Source organism: Acomys minous (assembly GCF_964271855.1).
Source record: "Acomys minous genome assembly, chromosome: 17".
NCBI classification, from domain to species: domain Eukaryota; kingdom Metazoa; phylum Chordata; class Mammalia; order Rodentia; family Muridae; genus Acomys; species Acomys minous.
In genome coordinates, this window is record NC_140500.1 from 55950089 (window position 1) to 55968079 (window position 17991).

The window sequence follows — 17991 nt, forward strand, 5'->3', positions numbered from 1 at the left end:
TCGCTCATTGAGCAGCGGACACAAGAGGATAAGGCACGTGTGTGCAATAACCACCCAAATACACACACACACACACACACACACACACACACACACACACACGGAAAACTGGGACAGACCGTCTATTATGTTGACAATAATTCCCAAAGTTGTGACTTCTAGGCCTAACTCTTTCATCCAATCTACGCTGTTCCTAATTCTCTGAACTCAAGGCACAGTTTAAATGCCAGACAGATGTGTTTGCCCTTCCTGAGAGCCGAGCACTAAACTGTCCTTGGAAATGTGTGTGTTTGGAAATGTGTGTGTGTGTGTGTGTGTGTGTGGTCTATTTTGTTTACTGTAATGTTCCAAAGCACAGAGGAAGCTGGAGAACCTTCTAGCCAATCTTAGGCGCCCCAGGCACTTTGAGGGTTCCCTATGCCCCATCTAACGCTCCCATGCCACACTTATGAAGCAAGGAGGCCCCCTTGGCACCTAATTGTACTCTGCAGCATCTAGGAGGCAGGAGACACCAATGCTAACGCCAGTGTCTTCAGATCCTTTTCCCCAACAAGAGCCCCTTTCTTCCCTGGTTGGCCACCTGTGCCGCACTCTGTACCTAGCGGTGCACAGGGCTCAGGAGTTTGTGACTGATCCCAGAGGGCAGGCTGAACTGCAGTTCATTCAATGACCCCACCTCAATAGTTCAGAGTGGACCTGGCCCCTAGTGCTAGCCATTCTGTGTCTTTCTCACTTGGGCTCCAGGCCAGACTTGGGCAAGGGCAGTCCTCTTGGTTTTCCCTAAACCTCCCAGAAGAAGGGTGCTTGAGGACCCACCACTACGGGACTGTCTGAACAGGCTCCGCCTTGGGTTAGAAGAGCCCGGGGTAGGAAGCTGGGGTCTTAAGGAATGCTAATTGGGGAAGAAGTTGGAATGAAGCGGGGGGGGGGCGGGGGGCGGTTGGAGTGGGGAACAGAGAGGGCCAGCTGAGGAGGGAGTGGGCCAAGGTGCAGTGCCTATGTCTCCCCCGCGCACCTGAAGAGCCAGGCAGCGCGCGTCACTGCTCTGCAGCGCAGCCCGTAAGTCCTCCACCAGCTCGCGTAGGCTACTGTTTTCCTCTTCCAGATGTGCCACGCGCTCGCCATAGGCGCCGCTGTGTAGGCTTGGTGAGCCAGGCTGGCGGCGGCGGCGCGGGCGGCGGAGGCGGATCTGTGTCTCGATGTGCTCGCTGAGAGCTCCGCGGGGCAGCCGGGGTCCCGCTCGGGTACTGAAGTAGCCGCAGAGGCGTGCGTGGAACTGGCGGAAGGTGAGTTCAGGAGGGTCGGCGCGCAGAGCCAGGCGCGCCTCTTCCCTGGCGTCCGCGTCTCCACCGGCGCCCATTCCCGCGGCCGGGTTCTTAGCGGCCCCCTCCGCCGAGCTGGCGTCCTCGGCGGCCGCCTCCCCGTCAGAGTTCAGCCCTAGGACCGCGCACAGCGCGCGGAAGTCGGCGCGCGGCAGGCGGCCGGCGCCCCGGCAGTCTAGGTGGTGGAAGACCTCCTGCAGATACTGATCCAGCCCGGTAGCCAGCACCACGATCTCGTTCTCCACGCCGCGGTCCAGCCCGTAGTGGTGAGCCAAGGCGCTCAGCAGCCACTGCGTGCGCCGCGCGGGCCGCCGGTATGGGTCGCCTGCCGCGCCCTCCATGCCCAGACCCAGGCGGCTCCTCTCCGCAGAGCGGCGCCTTCAGACAGCCGCCCGAGTCCGCGGAGGGAGGAGCCGGGCGGCCACCGCCAGGCCGGAGAGGCGCGGGACCGTGTCCAGGCAGCTGCGTGGGCCGTGCAGGGCATCTGTGTTTGTCCCGGCGGGGGGCGCTGGAGCTGTGTGCTCTCACTCTGGGGGCTGTAATAGCCTCGACCTGCGCTCCCCGTCGCTCCCCAGTCGCATCCCCATCACAGTAACAGTCCCTGGCTCAGTCCTTCTGCCCTCTCTAGGCCTTCCCGCTACTGTCTCCAGAGGAAGGAGCGCGTGGGCAAGCTGCCTGGTGTCCTCTGCCCCCAGGAGTTGAGAGGCGTCCTCTCCAGACTGCTTCCTAAACTCACCCTCCCCTTCCTAATTAGGACGGAGGAGGAAATACACTTGGAAGTCGATGAAGTTAAGAGTTTTGGTGAGAGCAAAGTGACTGCCTACCAGCTGCCACCTTTGGGCTCCAGGTGGTGGCTTGGAGCTAGACCTGAATTCCTTCTGCAGTCTGGGATGAAGTAAGCAGGGTTGTTTGGCCACCATTTTTTTTCTGGTGCCCTAGACTTCATTCTAGAAGATGAACAATAGACCTTCTTCCTCTTGGGTGCTAACTGGCGTTTCCTTTCTCTTTTACAGAGAGACGTAGTGTTGGCTCCTCCTGTTACCTGCTGTGGTAACCTTTACCCAGCAGTACTTGAGCAAAAAAGCAAACTGAGCTGCCCTTGGCTATTAGATAGGCAGATCTTGTCTTGTGTACGCCTCTGCTTTTAAACGCTAAATCCCAGTTGAAAAATTGTTCCTCCATTATATAGCACCCCAGAGCAGCATTCTGCCCTTTATCCTATTCATTCTTTTTCTTTTTCTTCCTTCCTTCCTTTCTTTTTTTTTTCTTTTTTCTTTTTTTGGTTTTTCGAGACAAGGTTTCTCTGTGTAGCCTTGCCTGTCCTGGACTAACTTTGTAGACCAGGCTGGCCTTGAACTCACAGCGATCCGTCTGCCTCTGCCTCCCGAGTGCTGGGATTAAAGGCGTGCGCCACCACTGCCCGGCTGTCCTATTCATTCTTAAGCACTTTGTCCGAGGCTCATCTGTAACTGCAAAGAAAAGGAATCTGACATTCAAGCATTTTGATATATATCAATGGCAATTTAGTCGAATAGTTTACAACAATTCCACTTCTCGCCTTCTACCTTAAAAACAAAAACAAAAACAACAACAACAACCAAAACACCACACCTGCAGCATACTCATTCACCACATTATTGATTATAACGGCTAGAAGCTGTTCAGCAGAGGCCCAGCCAGGACAGTTCACCAAACAAAGATGAATAAGGAAACACACTGAGGCAGTTTTTGTGAATGTTTATATATATATATATATATATATATATATATATGTGTGTGTGTGTGTGTGTGTGTGTGTGTGTGTGTGTGTGTGTGTGTATGTGAGATATGTGATAATAACAAGCAAAACATTATGAGGTGTTTTCTACAAGATGCACATAAGGAACTGCAGCTACAAAACAGATTTCTAGTCTGGTGTTGGTGAACTTTTGCTTTTTGTGCACTGGCTTTTTTGCTTAAATGGGAGATTGCGTTAAAAAACGGTTAATTTTTGTACATAGGCACTCTGTTGCGTGTGTGCCTGCAAGACAGAAAAGAGCATCAGACAGAAGAGAGCACCAGACAGAAGAGAGCACCAGACAGAAGAGAGCATCAGACAGAAGAGAGCATCAGACAGAAGAGAGCACCAGACAGAAGAGAGCATCAGACAGAAGAGAGCATCAGACAGAAGAGAGCACCAGACAGAAGAGAGCATCAGACAGAAGAGAGCATCAGACAGAAGAGAGCATCAGACAGAAGAGAGCATCAGACAGAAGAGAGCACCAGATTCCATTATAGATGGTTGTGAGCCTCCAATGCATTTGCTAGGAATTGAACTCAGGGCCTCTGGATGATCAGCCAGTGCTCTTAACCACTCAGCCATTTCTCCAGCCCCAAGAGATTGCATTTTAAGAGGTACACGTCAACAGTTTTTAGTATGCACAGTTGTTCAACCACAGCTAGAATGTAGTACCTCAACATTCCCCCCCTCCCCCAAGCCTTGTTGCACTCACTCTCTGTCTCTCAGTCTTCTGCCACCGGCGACTGCTACTTTCTGAGCCGATAACTTGCCTATTCTAGACATTCATATAACTGGAATTGTATAGCAGGTGACCTTCTGGGGCTGGAGAGATGGCGACGGCGCAGGAAGAGATGCCTGCTCTTCCAGAGGACCTGGGCTCAATTCTCAGCAACCCCACGTGGCTCACAACCATCTCTAACTTCAGTCCAAGGGAATCCAATGCCCTCTTCTGGCCTCCGTGAGCACTGCATGCACATGGCACACAGACACATACAAGCAAAACACCCATACACGTAAGATTAAAAAGGGAGCAAATTAAAGGTGGTCTTTTTGGCACTGGGTCTTTTTTTTTTTTCTTTTGGAACAAAGAGCAGATAATGCCAAACACTTTTTATATTAAAACAGGTGCAGTTAATATTAACTAGAATATAAAATTACATTATTTTTGAGACATCAAAGACATTTCCTAACCCTGATGGGAGAAGACTCTGCATGCTCACACTCCCTAACATGCTGGCCTCTGCTGCATTGGCAGAAGCCTAAAAGCAGCAAATTCAGTGCTTACTCACATGGCAAAGTGAGAGAATTACTTAAACAGGTGACATCTTAGGCTCTCTCATTTTTAAAAAAATTAACTTTTTATTGTTTCTTTGAGACTTTCATGTCATGTACCCCACTCCCACTCATCCCCCCATCTCTTCCTATCTGCCCTAGGCCCTCGAAACATACCCCCCAAAAAAAGAAAAAAGAAAGAAGAAAGATAGAATGAAAAAACAAACAGCAAAGAAGCCAAATAGTAACAAGCCAAAATCCCTATTTTGTCTTGGAAGCTGCAGTGTGTCACATAGCTGTGTACCGCTTTTTAAGGCAACGTATTCACGTGTTTAGTTTCTTGTCAACTTGACAGAGCTGGAGTCATCGGGAAGAGGGAATGTCAACCGAGGAATTGTCTCTAGCAGGCATCAGTGAGATTTCAATGTTTTCTACCTCAGTGATGTTGGAGCCCCCTAAGTCCCCAGATGTTGGTAGTGGAAGGCACCTCCTGCTGGACCATGAAGTCCTGGCCTGGAGCTTAATGTGGGCATGAGGGCAAGCACCTGGGCTGGGACAGAGTCCTGTCTTTGCAGATGAGCCTGGTGTTATCATTTCAGTTTTGAAGGCTGATAGCTCCGCCTAAGGTGAGAAACACACCCTTCCCAGCCCCACGCTGCTAAGTGTTTAGCTGAGGGACTCCTTCAAATAGTAGCTTTCCTGGGCCAGACAGTGTTGAAAACAAAGCTTTTCAGTATCTTCCCATGGTGCTGTTGGCCTGCCTCCTGTGGCTTGTGGGGGAAGGGTTTATAAAGGCGTGCTGTTAGGCCTGTCTATCTGTGGGCTGTGTTACTAGGCGCTCCTGAAACAATCCCACTTGGCTCTAGAAGGCTTTTGTTGGAGGTTCAAAGCATGCAAACTCAGAAGATTTGTGGGTTCCTTTGTATGTGGCTGGGGGTGGGGTGGGGTGGATGTCTGTGGGGGCAACAGTTGAAGTCCTGGCAAAGAAGTTACTTTTGAAGTCACTGCAGCATTGTTTGAGCTGCTTCCAATAGTACACTGTTCAAAGTGTCATTTCAAAGTCTAGCAATACATTAAGAAGCAAAAGTCACCCAAGATCCTGCCGCCATCTAACCCACAGTGTATTTGTGATGTATTTATTCTAGATTTGTCCATGTACCGGGACATGAAAGAATTTTTTTGGGGGGGGGAGGAGGGGCTGATAGAACTACTTTGTGGTGGGGCTCACAACACATCTGACGCTTTTAAAAAAATATTTCTTATTTAAAATTTAAAACTATGTGCATTGGTGTGAGAGTGTCAGATCTTGGAGTTACAGACAGTTGTGAGCTGCCATGTGGGTGCTAGGAATTGAACCCGGGACCTTTGGACCTTTGGAAGAGCAGCCGGTGCTCTTAACCACTGAGCCAACTCTCTAGCCCCATGTCTGACACTTTAAACGGACAAAGCTTGCAGTTTGTAAACTAAGAGGACAGCAATTTGCTCATGAATCTACGATGTAGGAAGGTGTGACAGCTAGAATAGGAAAGCCCTCTGCCACCATAGAGTCAGGTGTTTGAATGCTTGGCCCACGGGGAGTGGCACTATTAGGAGTAGGTGTGGTCTGGTTGGAAGAAGTGTACCATTGTGAGGGTGGGCTTTGAGGTCTCCTGTGCTCAAGCTACGCCCAGTGTGGGGCTCGGTCTTTTGGGGCCGATGGATCAAGATGTAGAACTCCCAGCAGCAGCAGCAGCATGTCTGCCTGTTCGCTGCTGCCCCGCATCCTGACACGATGATGATGGACTAAGCCTCTAAAGCTGTAAGCCAGCCCCAATTAAATGCTTTCTTTTAAAGGAGTGGTCATGGCGTCTCTTCACAGCAGGAGGACCCTAACTAAGACAGAAGGGTTTGATGGAGACTTTCTCATCTATGTAGTGACAAGCCAGTATGCTTGTAGGGCTGGGGACCGACACTGGTCGTTGGCTGGGAGCTGTCAGGAACAGCTCCATACGATGCTTGTGTGGCCATCTGGACGCGGGTGGCGGCGGCGGCGGCGGCGGCGGCGGCGGCGGCGGCGGCGGCGGACTATATTTGTAGATGTGGCCCCAAACAAGACAGCAACGGGATTTGTAGGAGCTGACTTCAGAGGTCACATGGTATTACATCCTATGGACATTATTGGCTGACCTACTGGATGGGAGGAGTGTTAACCACACAAAAGAGGAACATGAGAGATGTTGAGAGGGGGCGTAGTCACAGAAAACAGCGCGCTGCCCCTGGTCCCTAAGCCATATTCCTGAAGAATTACCCCTGAAGGCCTGGGGTGAGGGTTATTACTGTTAGTGTTATTGTTACTGTCATCTGGGGATGTGTTCAGGACATCAGCTCCAGAAGCAGAAAATCCAAGGAGAGGCTTTTTGGGGTCTGAATACGTAGAGACCATTGCTGCCTTTAACTTTATTTAAGCGTAGGAGGCGGGAGTGGCCAGAGCTGTAGAAAGGATCCCGCATGGTCAGATACGTTAAGAGCTAAGGAGCTCAGAGAGTGAGTTGTTTTGTTTTTGTTTTTGTTTGTTTTTTTAATATTGGGTAAATGAATGAACGAGTGAAGGCAATCACTTCCCGAATCTGCCTTCCACCCTTTTGACTTGGCTGGTGCGCCAAGGCCACGCAGAAGCTGTGTCACTAGAAGCTCCTCCTCGTGGCTTCCCCCACCTGCCACCTGCCGCAGTGAGCTCCTCTTTGAAAAGTTCCGGGCTCCCCCCGGGATAACTATAAGAAGCTGGTTCCCAGAGCCTGCAGCTAGGAGCCGAACTCAGTTGGTAGAAGGAAGCCCCGCCCCCAGCGTGGGGGTCTCCTGGCAACCGTCTAACAAAGTCCCTTTCGGCCTGTGCCTAGCTAGCTGCAACTGCGCAGCAGGTGCAGGAGCTAACAGGTGTGCCTACTCACAGGTAACCCTCGAGCCTTGGGTTCAACCTCTGTTTCATCCCAGATACCCTAGGTCCCCCAAGGCACCGACTTCCTGGCAGTCAGGGTTCCGAGTCTTGATGTCCCAGCCAGAGGTCTCTGTGTACAGCCTCGGGACAGCTTGCCAGGGCTCGGTGTGTCCTGGACTAGATTAGTTCCCTCTTCTGCAAGTGGCAGCTGCCGGTTCTGTGCTGGTGCCATGTCTGGGACTCTGCCGCAGCCTTTTGAAAGGAGTCAGATCTCCCATCTGCCCGTGCCTCCTGGGTCAGCGGTGAACTAGGCTCGCCTGGATCTGTACACCAAGAGCACTCGCTGACCAACTCCTGATTTCCGAGAGAGGAGTAGCTGGATTCAGGCTCCTCTTCACCGGCAGCCACCATCCATTTCCACCCCCTCCCCATCCGTGGAGAACAAGCTGTGTAGCGGGCCTCCACCAAAGCCCATTGGAGACAGGAGAGAGACGGGACCGGGAGGGTGGGCCTACCTGCACCCGGCAGCTTTACTCCCGGGGTCTTTGCTGTCTCCCACCAGGACCATTCTGGTGCCGTGTGCAACATGTCCCTGCAGACCTGGGAATGGGAGGAAGAGGAAAGAGGAAGTGTGGGGCCTGTCTCCTCCATGGCCAGTGCTTACCAGTCAGCGAGCGAATATGAGACGGAGGAGTACCTCAAGTCCAGGACCCCAGCCCATGTGTGGGACTCTGAGGACCAGTTCAGCTTCAGCCTGCATTCCTCAGAGGGCCCTGCCTGCGCCTTCAGTGCTGACATGCCTCAGGCGGTCCCCTGCAGATTCATTATCTCACTGGCCTTTCCGACAATGACTGGTAGGTTTTAAGACAGAGAGAGCAGCTCTTGCCTCCTACAAGGTGGGACACTACTGGCTTCCTCTGGAAGTTGAAGAGACACATCCTGCCTCCCTCCCTCCATCATTCCCCTCCCGTGGTAGAGTAGCTGGCACTCACCAGGGCAGAAATCAGAAAAAGAACCGAAAATCTGGCTCCAGCTATTGGCTAGGCATGAAAGTGATTGTGTGATTTTCACTTAGTCCAGTCAGCGGCCCTAAGAAGCAGGCCATACATACACTCTTTCCCCTCCCCTCCCCTCCCCTCCCCTCCCCTCCCCTCCCCTCTCCTCCCCTCCCCTCCCCTCCCTTCTCCTCCCCTCCCCTCCCCTCCCTTCTCCTCCCCTCCCCTCTTTTCTCCTCTCCTCTTCTCCTCTCCTCTTCTCCTCTCCTCTTCTCCTCTCCTCTTCTCTTCTGTCCTTTCCACCCTTCCATGCCCCACCCCACACTGAACAAACTCTGAAAAAGTTAAGACTCAGTTCCCACAAACTATTTGCTTAAAATACACCCCAGATTTATTGATCAGAGTCCCTGGAGTCAAGAGGTATATCGATTTAATAGTGTAGCACACACAATAGGGACCCCACACTCACTGATTGCAAAGAGGAGCCACTGTTTTCTTCCCCAGGCCGGGCTCTGGACAAGCGGCCTTCCTTCCTTTGATTCATGTCTTTAGTTTTATTAGCCCAGACACTCGCTTAGTATGGACAGGCCTGTGCAAACAGGGAAAATCTTGTCTGTGATGGTTTTTCTTGATTGTCAACTTGATGGGCTTCAGAATCACCATGGAAACAAACGCTGTGTGTGTGTGTGTGTGTGTGTGTGTGTGTGTGTGTGTGATTGTCTGGTCTAGCTTGAGGTGGGAGGACTAGATGCGGCCAGCGCTATTCTGCCCGTTGCAGTCAGGAAGTGAATAGAAAGGACAACGTGAGCTGAGCAAATTCGTCACTCTTTGCTTTCTGACTGTGGCTCCAACGTGACCAACTACCTCCTGGGCTGATAACTGATAACGTCGCCAGCACAGTGGATCACATCCAAAGTAAAACTTACTCCCTTAAGATGCTGAGTGGGCACCTTGGAGCAAGAAGCACAGGTCTCTGGCTGCCTCCCAGGGTTCTCTCCCTGCTAGAGTGAGCCCAGTGGTTCAGTAGGGGGCAGGAAACAGTGCTTGAGCCTGGGAGCCTTCGCCCCTCCCTCCCTCCCTCCTCTTCTCAAGTATGCCATTTGAGTGCCTGCAGCCTCTCCTCTGCCTTGTTAGGCATCTGACTTACTTATAATTGCTCTATCTACTTGTTGATTCAAACTTTTATCGTTGTGTGCCGTGACCTCCTCTTTCCATAGGCGCTTTTCTTTTTCTTTTTTGCTCTACTAAATCTTGGGCCTATTGCTATCAAACAAAAGAAACTGGGGAAAAAACTATGCGGCTGAAACCAGCCAAATGAAACCTGGGGCTCAGTTGGCCAACTCTTGGCCTGCACGTACTTGCAGCACGGTGGTAGTCATGCTGGTATTTTTGTTTGTTTGTTTGTTCGTTTTTCGAGACAAGGTTTCTCTGTGTAGCCTTGGCTGTCCTGGACTCACTTTGTAGACCAGGCTGGCCTCGAACTCACAGTGATCCACCTGCCTCTGCCTCCCAAGTGCTGGGATTAAAGGCGTGCGCCACCACGCCCGACTAGCCATGCTGATCTTGTTTTATCATTTTCACCCTTTGCAGAACACATCTTGAGGACGTCACAAAGCCCTTGACGGGCCTCAGGCTAGAAGACACGTCCAGGTTCATTACTCTCTCCTTTGCCTTAGTTGTTGCTGTTGCTGTGATCAAATGCCCTGACTCACAGTTCAAGGGTGCAGCCCATCAGGACAGGCAGGTCCCAATGCGGGAAGCTTGAGGGAGCCAGTCACATCACATGCGTAGCCGGAAGCAGGGAGCAATGACGGAGTGCTGTTGCTCAGTCCCCCTTTCCATGCCCACAGCCCAGTGTGTCCCAGTCAGGGAATGCTGCCATCCACAGTGCATGTGGCTCTCCATCTCAATTACATATGCCCAGAGGCCCATCTCCCCCGGTGGTTTAATACAAATATTTTTTAAAAAGATTTATTTATTTATTATGTATACAGTATGCATCAGATCATACTATAGATGGTTGTGAGCCACCTTGTGGTTGCTGGGAATTGAACTCAGGACCTCTGGAAGAGCAGTCAGTGCTCTTAACCGCTGAGCCATCTCTCCAGCTCCTTAATTCAAATATTAATAAGGGATTTGTTAGATTGGTCTATAGGATATGGCCGGGGTAGTCCAGTGATGTTTCATACTAGACAGGCCGAGAAGCTAGTAGTTTTCCACTCCATAGGGCTGTGTGTCTGAGCATTCCTAATTGGATGCCGAAGGCCTGGAGGATTCTGGGAGAGCTGCGAGTTTGGTCTATGGTAGAATTCTGAAGACACTGGCTCTAATATCGGTGAATCAACGCCACAGTAACAGGACAGACAGACGAACCTGCGGGAAGAGTGAGAGCAAGGAGCACAAAGCAAAATTTTCTTCTCTATCCTTTTAACTGGGCTGCTCCCAGAAAGTGCTGCTCAGATTTGGGGGTGCATTTCCTTGCGTCAATTACTCTAATCAAGAAAACCCTTCACAGGAGTCTCAGCAGTCAAGCTGATGACCAAGAGGGGCCATAGTTAGATATTAGATATCAATGCCCAACATTTACACACACACACACACACACACACACACACACACACACACACGAGAAATGAGATCCAGCAATTCTAGTCTACCACTTGCTTTTAAAAGTTGACACCTGCTGGGCATGGTGGCGCACGCCTTTAATCCCAGCACTCAGGAGGCAGAGGCAGGTGGATCGCTGTGAGTTCGAGGCCAGCCTGGTCTACAAAGTGAGTCCAGGACAGCCAAGGCTACACAGAGAAACTCTGTCTCTAAAAACCAAAAATAAATAAATAAAAATAAATAAATAAATAAATAAAAATAAATAAAAATAGTACCTTAGGCCTCAGCATTGGTGGCACACACCTTAATCCCAGCACTTAGGAGTTAGAGACAGGAAGATCTCTGTGAGTTTGAGGCCAGTCTGGTCTACAAAGAAAGTTTCAGGACAGTTGGGGCTGTTACATAGAGAAACCCTGTCCTTGAAAAAAATTTTTTTTGACACCTTAAGACACTGCAACTAAGGGCTCCACCACTGAGTTACAGTGTGGTCCCGTCCTGTCCCTGCATTGGTGGGTATTGGACTTGCTTCCAGAAATCTTCAGTTAGTATCCTTCAAAAGGCATTTTTCCTCCCTCCCTCCCTCTCTCTTTCCCTCCCCCTCTCTCTCCCTTCCTCCCTCCCTCTCTCTCTCTCCTCCTACCCTGTGCATGTGCATATGTGGAGGCTCGAGGTGAGCCTCAAGTATTGTTCATCAGGATGGCCACATTATATTCTGAGACTGTGTTTTTCATGTGGCCTGAAACCAACTGATTGAGATAGGCTGGCTGGACACTGAGTCCCCAGGTTCCTCCTGATCTGACTCCCAGCCCTGGAATCATAAGCATATGCCGCCATGTCTGCTTTTTTTTCCCCCTTTAAAACAAAGGTCCCCTTGATTGTGTAACAAGCATTTACCAACTGAGCGGTCTCCCCATCCCTGACATCATCATCACCATCATCATCATCATCATCATTATTATTATTATTACTTTTTGAGACAGAGACTCATTATGTTGCTCTGGCTGTCCTGGGATTCACTATGTAGACCAGGTTGGCATCAAACTCACAGAGATCTGCCTTCCTCTGCTTTTCAAATGCTGGGATTGAAGACGATCGCCACAAAGCCCAGCCTAGACATTCTTATATGTACATTTATGTGCACGTATGTGGGCACTTCTGAAAGGAAAAAGCGCTGGCTCAGGACACCCAGGACCAGGTTCTCAGCACAAAGAAGATGTATTTTCTTTGGGACAGAAGGCAGGAAGAAGAGACAAAGACAGGAAATGGAGGGAGAGGGGAAGGGAACAAGGGAGAGAGGGAAAAAGGGGGAAAGAGCAAGGGGGAAGGGGTACATGTCCCAGAGGGACAGAGAACTGCCTCTGGATAGAGAGGAGACAGAGGTGGCACATAGCAAAAGGCACAAGGACAAACCCCATGTTAGGATGAGGCGTTTAACTTTAGGTGGGTATGTTAATTAGATGAGCCAAAGGGGGTTTTTTATTGCTGGACCTCAGTATGGTCATAGCTGGACCTTGGTAGTCAGCCTCAGGGGGAGGGAGTGGCCAAAAAAGGGAATGGACCTTGGGGCCTAGCTTTAGGAATGTACTCTAACAGGTTTTTTTAAATTTAAATTTAAATTTAAATTTTTTTTTTAGCAAGGCAGAGGGAATGGGGCCAGAGTTTTCCAGAGTCCCTTAACTCCTCTATCCCTAATTCTAAGAAGTAGAATTGTTGTTTTGAACGTGTGCACTTAATTGTTCGATGGCTGTTGTCAAATTGCCCTTGAAAGGGTTATAATAATTTGCCCTCCCGGTAACAGAAAATGAAGGACTCTATTTGCTCATTTCTTTTTTTTATTTCTTTTCTTCTCCTTCCACCACCCACCCCCTCTTTCTTTTGAGACAGGGTCTCATTGTGTGGCTCTGGCCAGCCTGAACCTTGCTTGCTAGACCAGGCTGGCCTCAGACTAACAGACATCAGCTCGCCTCTGTCTCGCAAATGCTGGGATTCAAGGTGTTGTTTTAGGATTTCTATTGCTGGGAAGGGACACCATGACCGCGGCAACTCTTAAAAAGGAAAACATTTAACTGGGGCTGGCTTGTAGTTCAGAGGCTTAGTCCTTCATCGTCATGCTGGAAAGCATGGTGTCGCGCAGGCAGACGCGGTGCTGGAGAAGGAGGTGAAAGTTCTCCATCTTGGTCTGAAGGCAGCAGAAAAAGAACCGTGAGCTACTGAGCCTGGGCTCAAGCATCTGAGCCCTCAAAGCCCACCCGGAAGTGGCGCTGTTTCCTTCAACAGGGGCACACCTACTCCAAGAGGGCCACGCCTCCTAATAGTGCCGCCCCCTATGGGCCAAGCGTTCAAACACAAGAGTCTACAGGGCTATTTGTATTCAAACCACCACCGTATCTGGCTATTTGTTCGTTTTTTTTTTTTTTTTTTAAATTTACCTTGATTGGATTAGAACAAGCTCTCTGGGCAGGTGTACTGTCCTAGTCAGAGTTTGACTTGCTGCAATGAAACACCAGGACCAACGGCAACTTGTGGAGGAGCGGTTTTACTTGCCTTGCACTTCCACATGGCAGTGAGGGCAGGAACTCAGACAGCAGGAACCTGGAAGCAGGAGCTGATGCAGAGGCCATGGAAGGGTGCTGCTTACTGGCTTGCTCCTCATGGCTTGCTTAGCCTGCTTACAGAACCCAGAACCATCAGCCCAGAGGTGGCCCCACTCATAATGGCCTGGGTCCTTCTATGCCAAGCACTGAATAAGAAAATGCCCTACAGGCTTGCCCGCAGCTGGATCTTATGAAGGCATTCCATTGAGGGTCCCTCATCTCAGCTGCCTCTAGCATGTGTCAAGTTAACATAAAACTAGCCGGTACATGTACCTTTACAGGCGGTCCTAACTCCTACGGGAATGGGCTGGTGGCTCACTATTCCAAACTGCTTAATGGTAATTACTGTGCCACACAGGTGTGAAGCAGTAACTGCTGGCTCGGATAGAGACCTAAAGTCACAGAACTACAGTAGTAGAGTGTCTAGCCTGGGCCCTATCCCTAGTGCTGCAAAACAAGGCAAACCAGCCCAAACTGGAAACAAACAAACAAAACCCAAATGCAAAAAGAGAAACAAACAAACAAACAAATACCCAGGAACCAGAAACAAAAAAGAAAGGGAAAAAGGGTAGCTTTAAAGGTAATCATATTTTAGGCTTCAGGTGATGGCATACACCTGTAGTCCCAGCAGTTGGGAGGCAGAGGCAAGTGGATCTCTATGAGTTTGAGGCTAGCCTGGTCTACATAGTGAGTTCCAGGCCAGCCAAGACAACATAATGATACCCTCTCTCAAAGAGATAGAGGAAATAGATGAGAAGCTATCATATTGAAAACCTTTGGGGCTGGAGAGATGGCTCAGAGGTTAAGAGCACTATCTGCTCTTCCAGAGGTCCTGAGTTCAATTCCCAGCAGCCAAATGGTGGCTCACAACCATCTATGATGTGAACTGATGTCCTCTTCTGGCCTGCAGGTGTACATGCAGGCAGAACACCGTATACATAATAACAAATAAATCTTTAAAAAAAAATCTTTGTTCTCTTTGTTTTTTCTTTTCTTTTGTATTTTAAAGATAATTGTGATATTTGGGTTCATAGTTAAAGTACTTGGGAGGCAGGAGCATCACGTGGGGCCAAGAACCTGAGACTAGCCTGGGAACCCTGCAAAACCAGCCAACTGAGCAGACGATTCTCAGATACATGTGGCTGGCGTTCCCAAGTGCCCTCTTATGTTAGGAAAGGACTGAACCTAAGAGGTTCACTTAAGCTTGTGGCAGACTCTGCTGGTCCCTCAGGTTCTGGCCTCTGGCTGGGTCCAGCCTTACTTTTTTATCTCATCAGCCTGTCTACTTGACAGGGGCAGCCTCGCTCATGAGGTTTTTGCCAGGCTGTTTTCTCTGTCTGGATGTCTGCTGCCCTCTTTGCTCCTACAAGACTCTGCTAAGGGCTCCTGGGAGGCAGGTTCCCAGGGAGATGTTGCTCCCGGCACCCTGTTGTACCTCAGAACCCTGCTCATGCGACCATACAAGTCACATTGTCCTGAGATTTTGGGGGGGGGTCTGATTTTGATCTTCTTTTTAAGGCTGGACCTGGAGTGGGGAAAACAAGGTGGCTAACACAAAGTCTTAAGGTGTAGCCACTCAGTTTCCCCCCCCCCCCCCCACTCAGTTTTAAATGCATTTGTGCCAGACACTGCTCCTCTACTGGCCTGGGCCTGAACCTTCTCTCCAAGCAACATGATGCACAGTTCCCACAGCTCTTTGCGTCAGTCAGCTTTGTCACTGAAAACTACCAGAGATACTCAGTTTATAATGAGGAAAGCCTTGTTTTGGCTCACCATTTCAGACCGTGATTACTTGGGTCATGGTGACTTTAGGGGCCTGTCAGGAAACAGGACATTATGGTGGAAGTGCCTGGGGAGGAAACTGTACCTCTCATTGTCAGCCATGGTGGGGTGGGGTGGGGGTGGGGTAGAGGCAAAACCAGACCCCTCTGGCGAGGTGCTCCCACTGACGTAATCTCTTATGGAGCCCAACTCTTGGTTTCTACTCCCCCCCCCCCTAAGAATGGCATCAGGCTTTTGGAGACATTCCTGAGCCGTAACAATGTTGCTTGCCAATGCTCACTCAGCTTGTGTCTTGTAGGACAAAAGGGGAAAGGCTCAAGTTTCACCGATAAAAAAAAAATCGCCAAAGTGGACAACCGGGTTGCAAAGAACCGTCGATTCTACCACATCGAGTATTTTTTCCTGCCCGACGACATAGAGCCCCAAAAAGTTGATGTTGTGGTGTTTCCTGGTGTGGCCAAAGTGTTTCTGGAATCAGGAATAAAGGTGAGTGCTGTGCGTGTGTGGTGGGTGTGTTTGCACGGAGTATCATAATTCAGGGTGCAGAGTGTGATCCCGCTGACCCCAGCAGTGGTGCTTTCTATATATGTGGGATCCTGGGGCCACCCCAGAACTAATGAGCAAGAAAAAGAATGTTTCATCAAACGAGGTTTTCTTTTTCGTTTTTAAGTACTGAACATCATTCACAGAGCAAAGCTCTGAAGGTTCTCTCCTACCATGTGTATACACACACACATACACACACACACACACACACACACACACACACACACACACAGTTCGTTCATGTGCAAGGCCTAGTCCAACAAGCATGCGCACGTGAAGACTCCCACAGTCTTTGGCTCTGAGTCACTGTTTGGAAGTGACCATGGAGGGTATTATGCATGTACCTGCTTAGATTTTAGTTTTCAAGAAACTGGTGACCAGACAGAGTCCAGTCCACAGGACTCACTTCCCTGTGGTTGGCAGGTAGGAGAGGGGCAGGCACAGAAGGCGGTGAGACAGAGGGTGCCACGCCTGCTGTGTGGCTGATGGAGCGAGGCCAGTGGGGGGTGCCTAGTCTGTAGGATGGCTCCCCAGTTCCCACAGCCTCTGCATGGTGTTTTACACAGACCGTAAAGCCGTGGAAAGATGATGACAAAATCTGGGTGTCCTGGAGCCAAACTTTTAACATCAACATGACGAAGGACTTGTTAAAGAAAATGAACTTCCACAAAATCACTCTGAGGCTTTGGGACACCAGGGACAAAGTTTCCAAAAAAGCCAAATACCACCGGGTAAAGACAACGGGATATGTAGAAGACCCGGAATCTTTCGGTGAGTCGGGTGTTTTTCCTTATGTTTTAGATGCTTCTGGAGACTTCTGTTTTCTCACTACAGGTTGGACATACTTAGTCCAGAAATTTAAAGTCTGAAGTAGTATCAGGTTTGATGCTTTCTGAGCAATGACTCAATAGCTATGTGAAACTCTGTGGCTGAAGTCAAATCACAGAGCATGTGACGCTGGCCAGGTCAAAACAGAGGCTCATCAAAGTACCTTAGAGCAGAATGGTGCTGCGCCCGTATGTTGTGGGGGCTCTCAACCATAAGATTATTTTTGTTGCTACTTCATAACTGTGATTTTGTTACTGTTACGGATTGTAGTATAACTATCTGTATTTTCTGATGGTCTCGCATGACCCTGTGAGAGGGTCATTTGACCCTCAAAGGGGTTGCAAGCCACAGGTTGGGGACTCCTGCCTTATAGCATCTCCTCAGGGCTATGATTGGATCATTTACACCGCATGAAAAAATCTCTTGTTTAGAGCTGAGCTCCTTCCCCAGAGATGCCTCATTTGCATATGAAAATATTCCAAAATCTGGAAAAAGTTCCAAGTCCCAAGCATTTAAAATAGGGGATTTCAAGAAGAGACTTGATACCCTATGAGCATATACAGGAGGAGGAAGTCCCCCTCAGGCACAGTCATAGGGGAAGGGAGCACGGGAAAATGGGAGGGAGGGAGGAATGGGAGGATACAAGGGAGGGGATAGCAATTGAGATGTAATATGAATAGATTAATAAAATATATTTTTAAAATTTAAAAAAATAAATAAAGAATGTATAAAAATTAAAATTTATGGAAATAAATAAAAAAGTAGGGGATTTTAGATTTCTACCGTCAGAGTAAAAGGCAGCATTCCTTTGTGTCTGCATTGGAGTGGCCTGGTGCACACACTGCTTTCTGTCTTGGGGTATGCCATGCAGCCGGTCACACCTGGGGAGTCATGGTGTGTCTGTGTACTTGGGTGTCTATGCGCCGCCCTTATCTTTGGTGACCTTTGGTCTAGAGCAGCTCTGTCAGTTCTAGAGTTCCCATCACTGCCCTGTCTCCCCAATTGATATTGTATTTTTACTCAAAACTCAAAATTAAATAGGTATACTAAGACATACACAAAAGGTTTGGTTCGCTCGTACAGCTCAGTGGTACTGGGCATAGGTGGCATGTATGAATTCCTGGGTTCTTTTGTAGTACTAGGAAAAAGAAGCAGACTGTTTAAAATTCTGCCTCCTAGGGCTGGAGAGATGGTTCAGTGGTTAAGAACACTGAGTGTTTTCCAGAGGACCGGGGTTCAGTTCCCAGCACCCACATGGCAGCTCATAACTGCCTGTAACTCCAAGATCCGACACCCTCACACAGACATACATGCAGGCAAAACACCAATGCACACAAAATAAAAATGAATA

The 17991-nt window shown here is 49.5% G+C and overlaps 2 protein-coding genes across 10 annotated transcripts in view; one reads left to right on the plus strand and one right to left on the minus strand.

The window, feature by feature from the left end:
- The window catches only part of EFCC1 (EF-hand and coiled-coil domain containing 1), a 28474-nt gene extending 26409 nt beyond the window's left edge, over positions 1 to 2065 (minus strand). For all 5 annotated transcript variants that reach the window (XR_014776311.1, XR_014776312.1, XM_084766626.1 and 2 more), the window contains exon 1: positions 1016 to 2065. Coding sequence is in view for 3 of the 5 variants with exons in the window: in XM_084766626.1 (XP_084622752.1) it covers positions 1016 to 1663 (648 nt within the window). In the remaining 2 variants the exon portion in view is untranslated. The remainder of the gene's footprint in view (positions 1 to 1015) is intronic.
- CFAP92 (cilia and flagella associated protein 92 (putative)) overlaps positions 1203 to 17991 on the plus strand; it is a 50017-nt gene continuing 33228 nt past the window's right edge. For 3 of the 5 annotated variants that reach the window (XM_084766615.1, XM_084766618.1, XM_084766619.1), the window contains exons 1-4: positions 7205 to 7303; positions 7851 to 8142; positions 15565 to 15752; positions 16379 to 16583. In XM_084766615.1, the coding sequence (XP_084622741.1) occupies positions 7875 to 8142; positions 15565 to 15752; positions 16379 to 16583 (661 nt within the window). In that variant the 5' untranslated portion in view covers positions 7205 to 7303; positions 7851 to 7874. Of the gene's footprint in view, positions 1287 to 7192; positions 7304 to 7850; positions 8143 to 15564; positions 15753 to 16378; positions 16584 to 17991 lie in introns of those variants that run through there. The other 2 variants (XM_084766617.1, XM_084766616.1) reach the window with 2 other exon arrangements.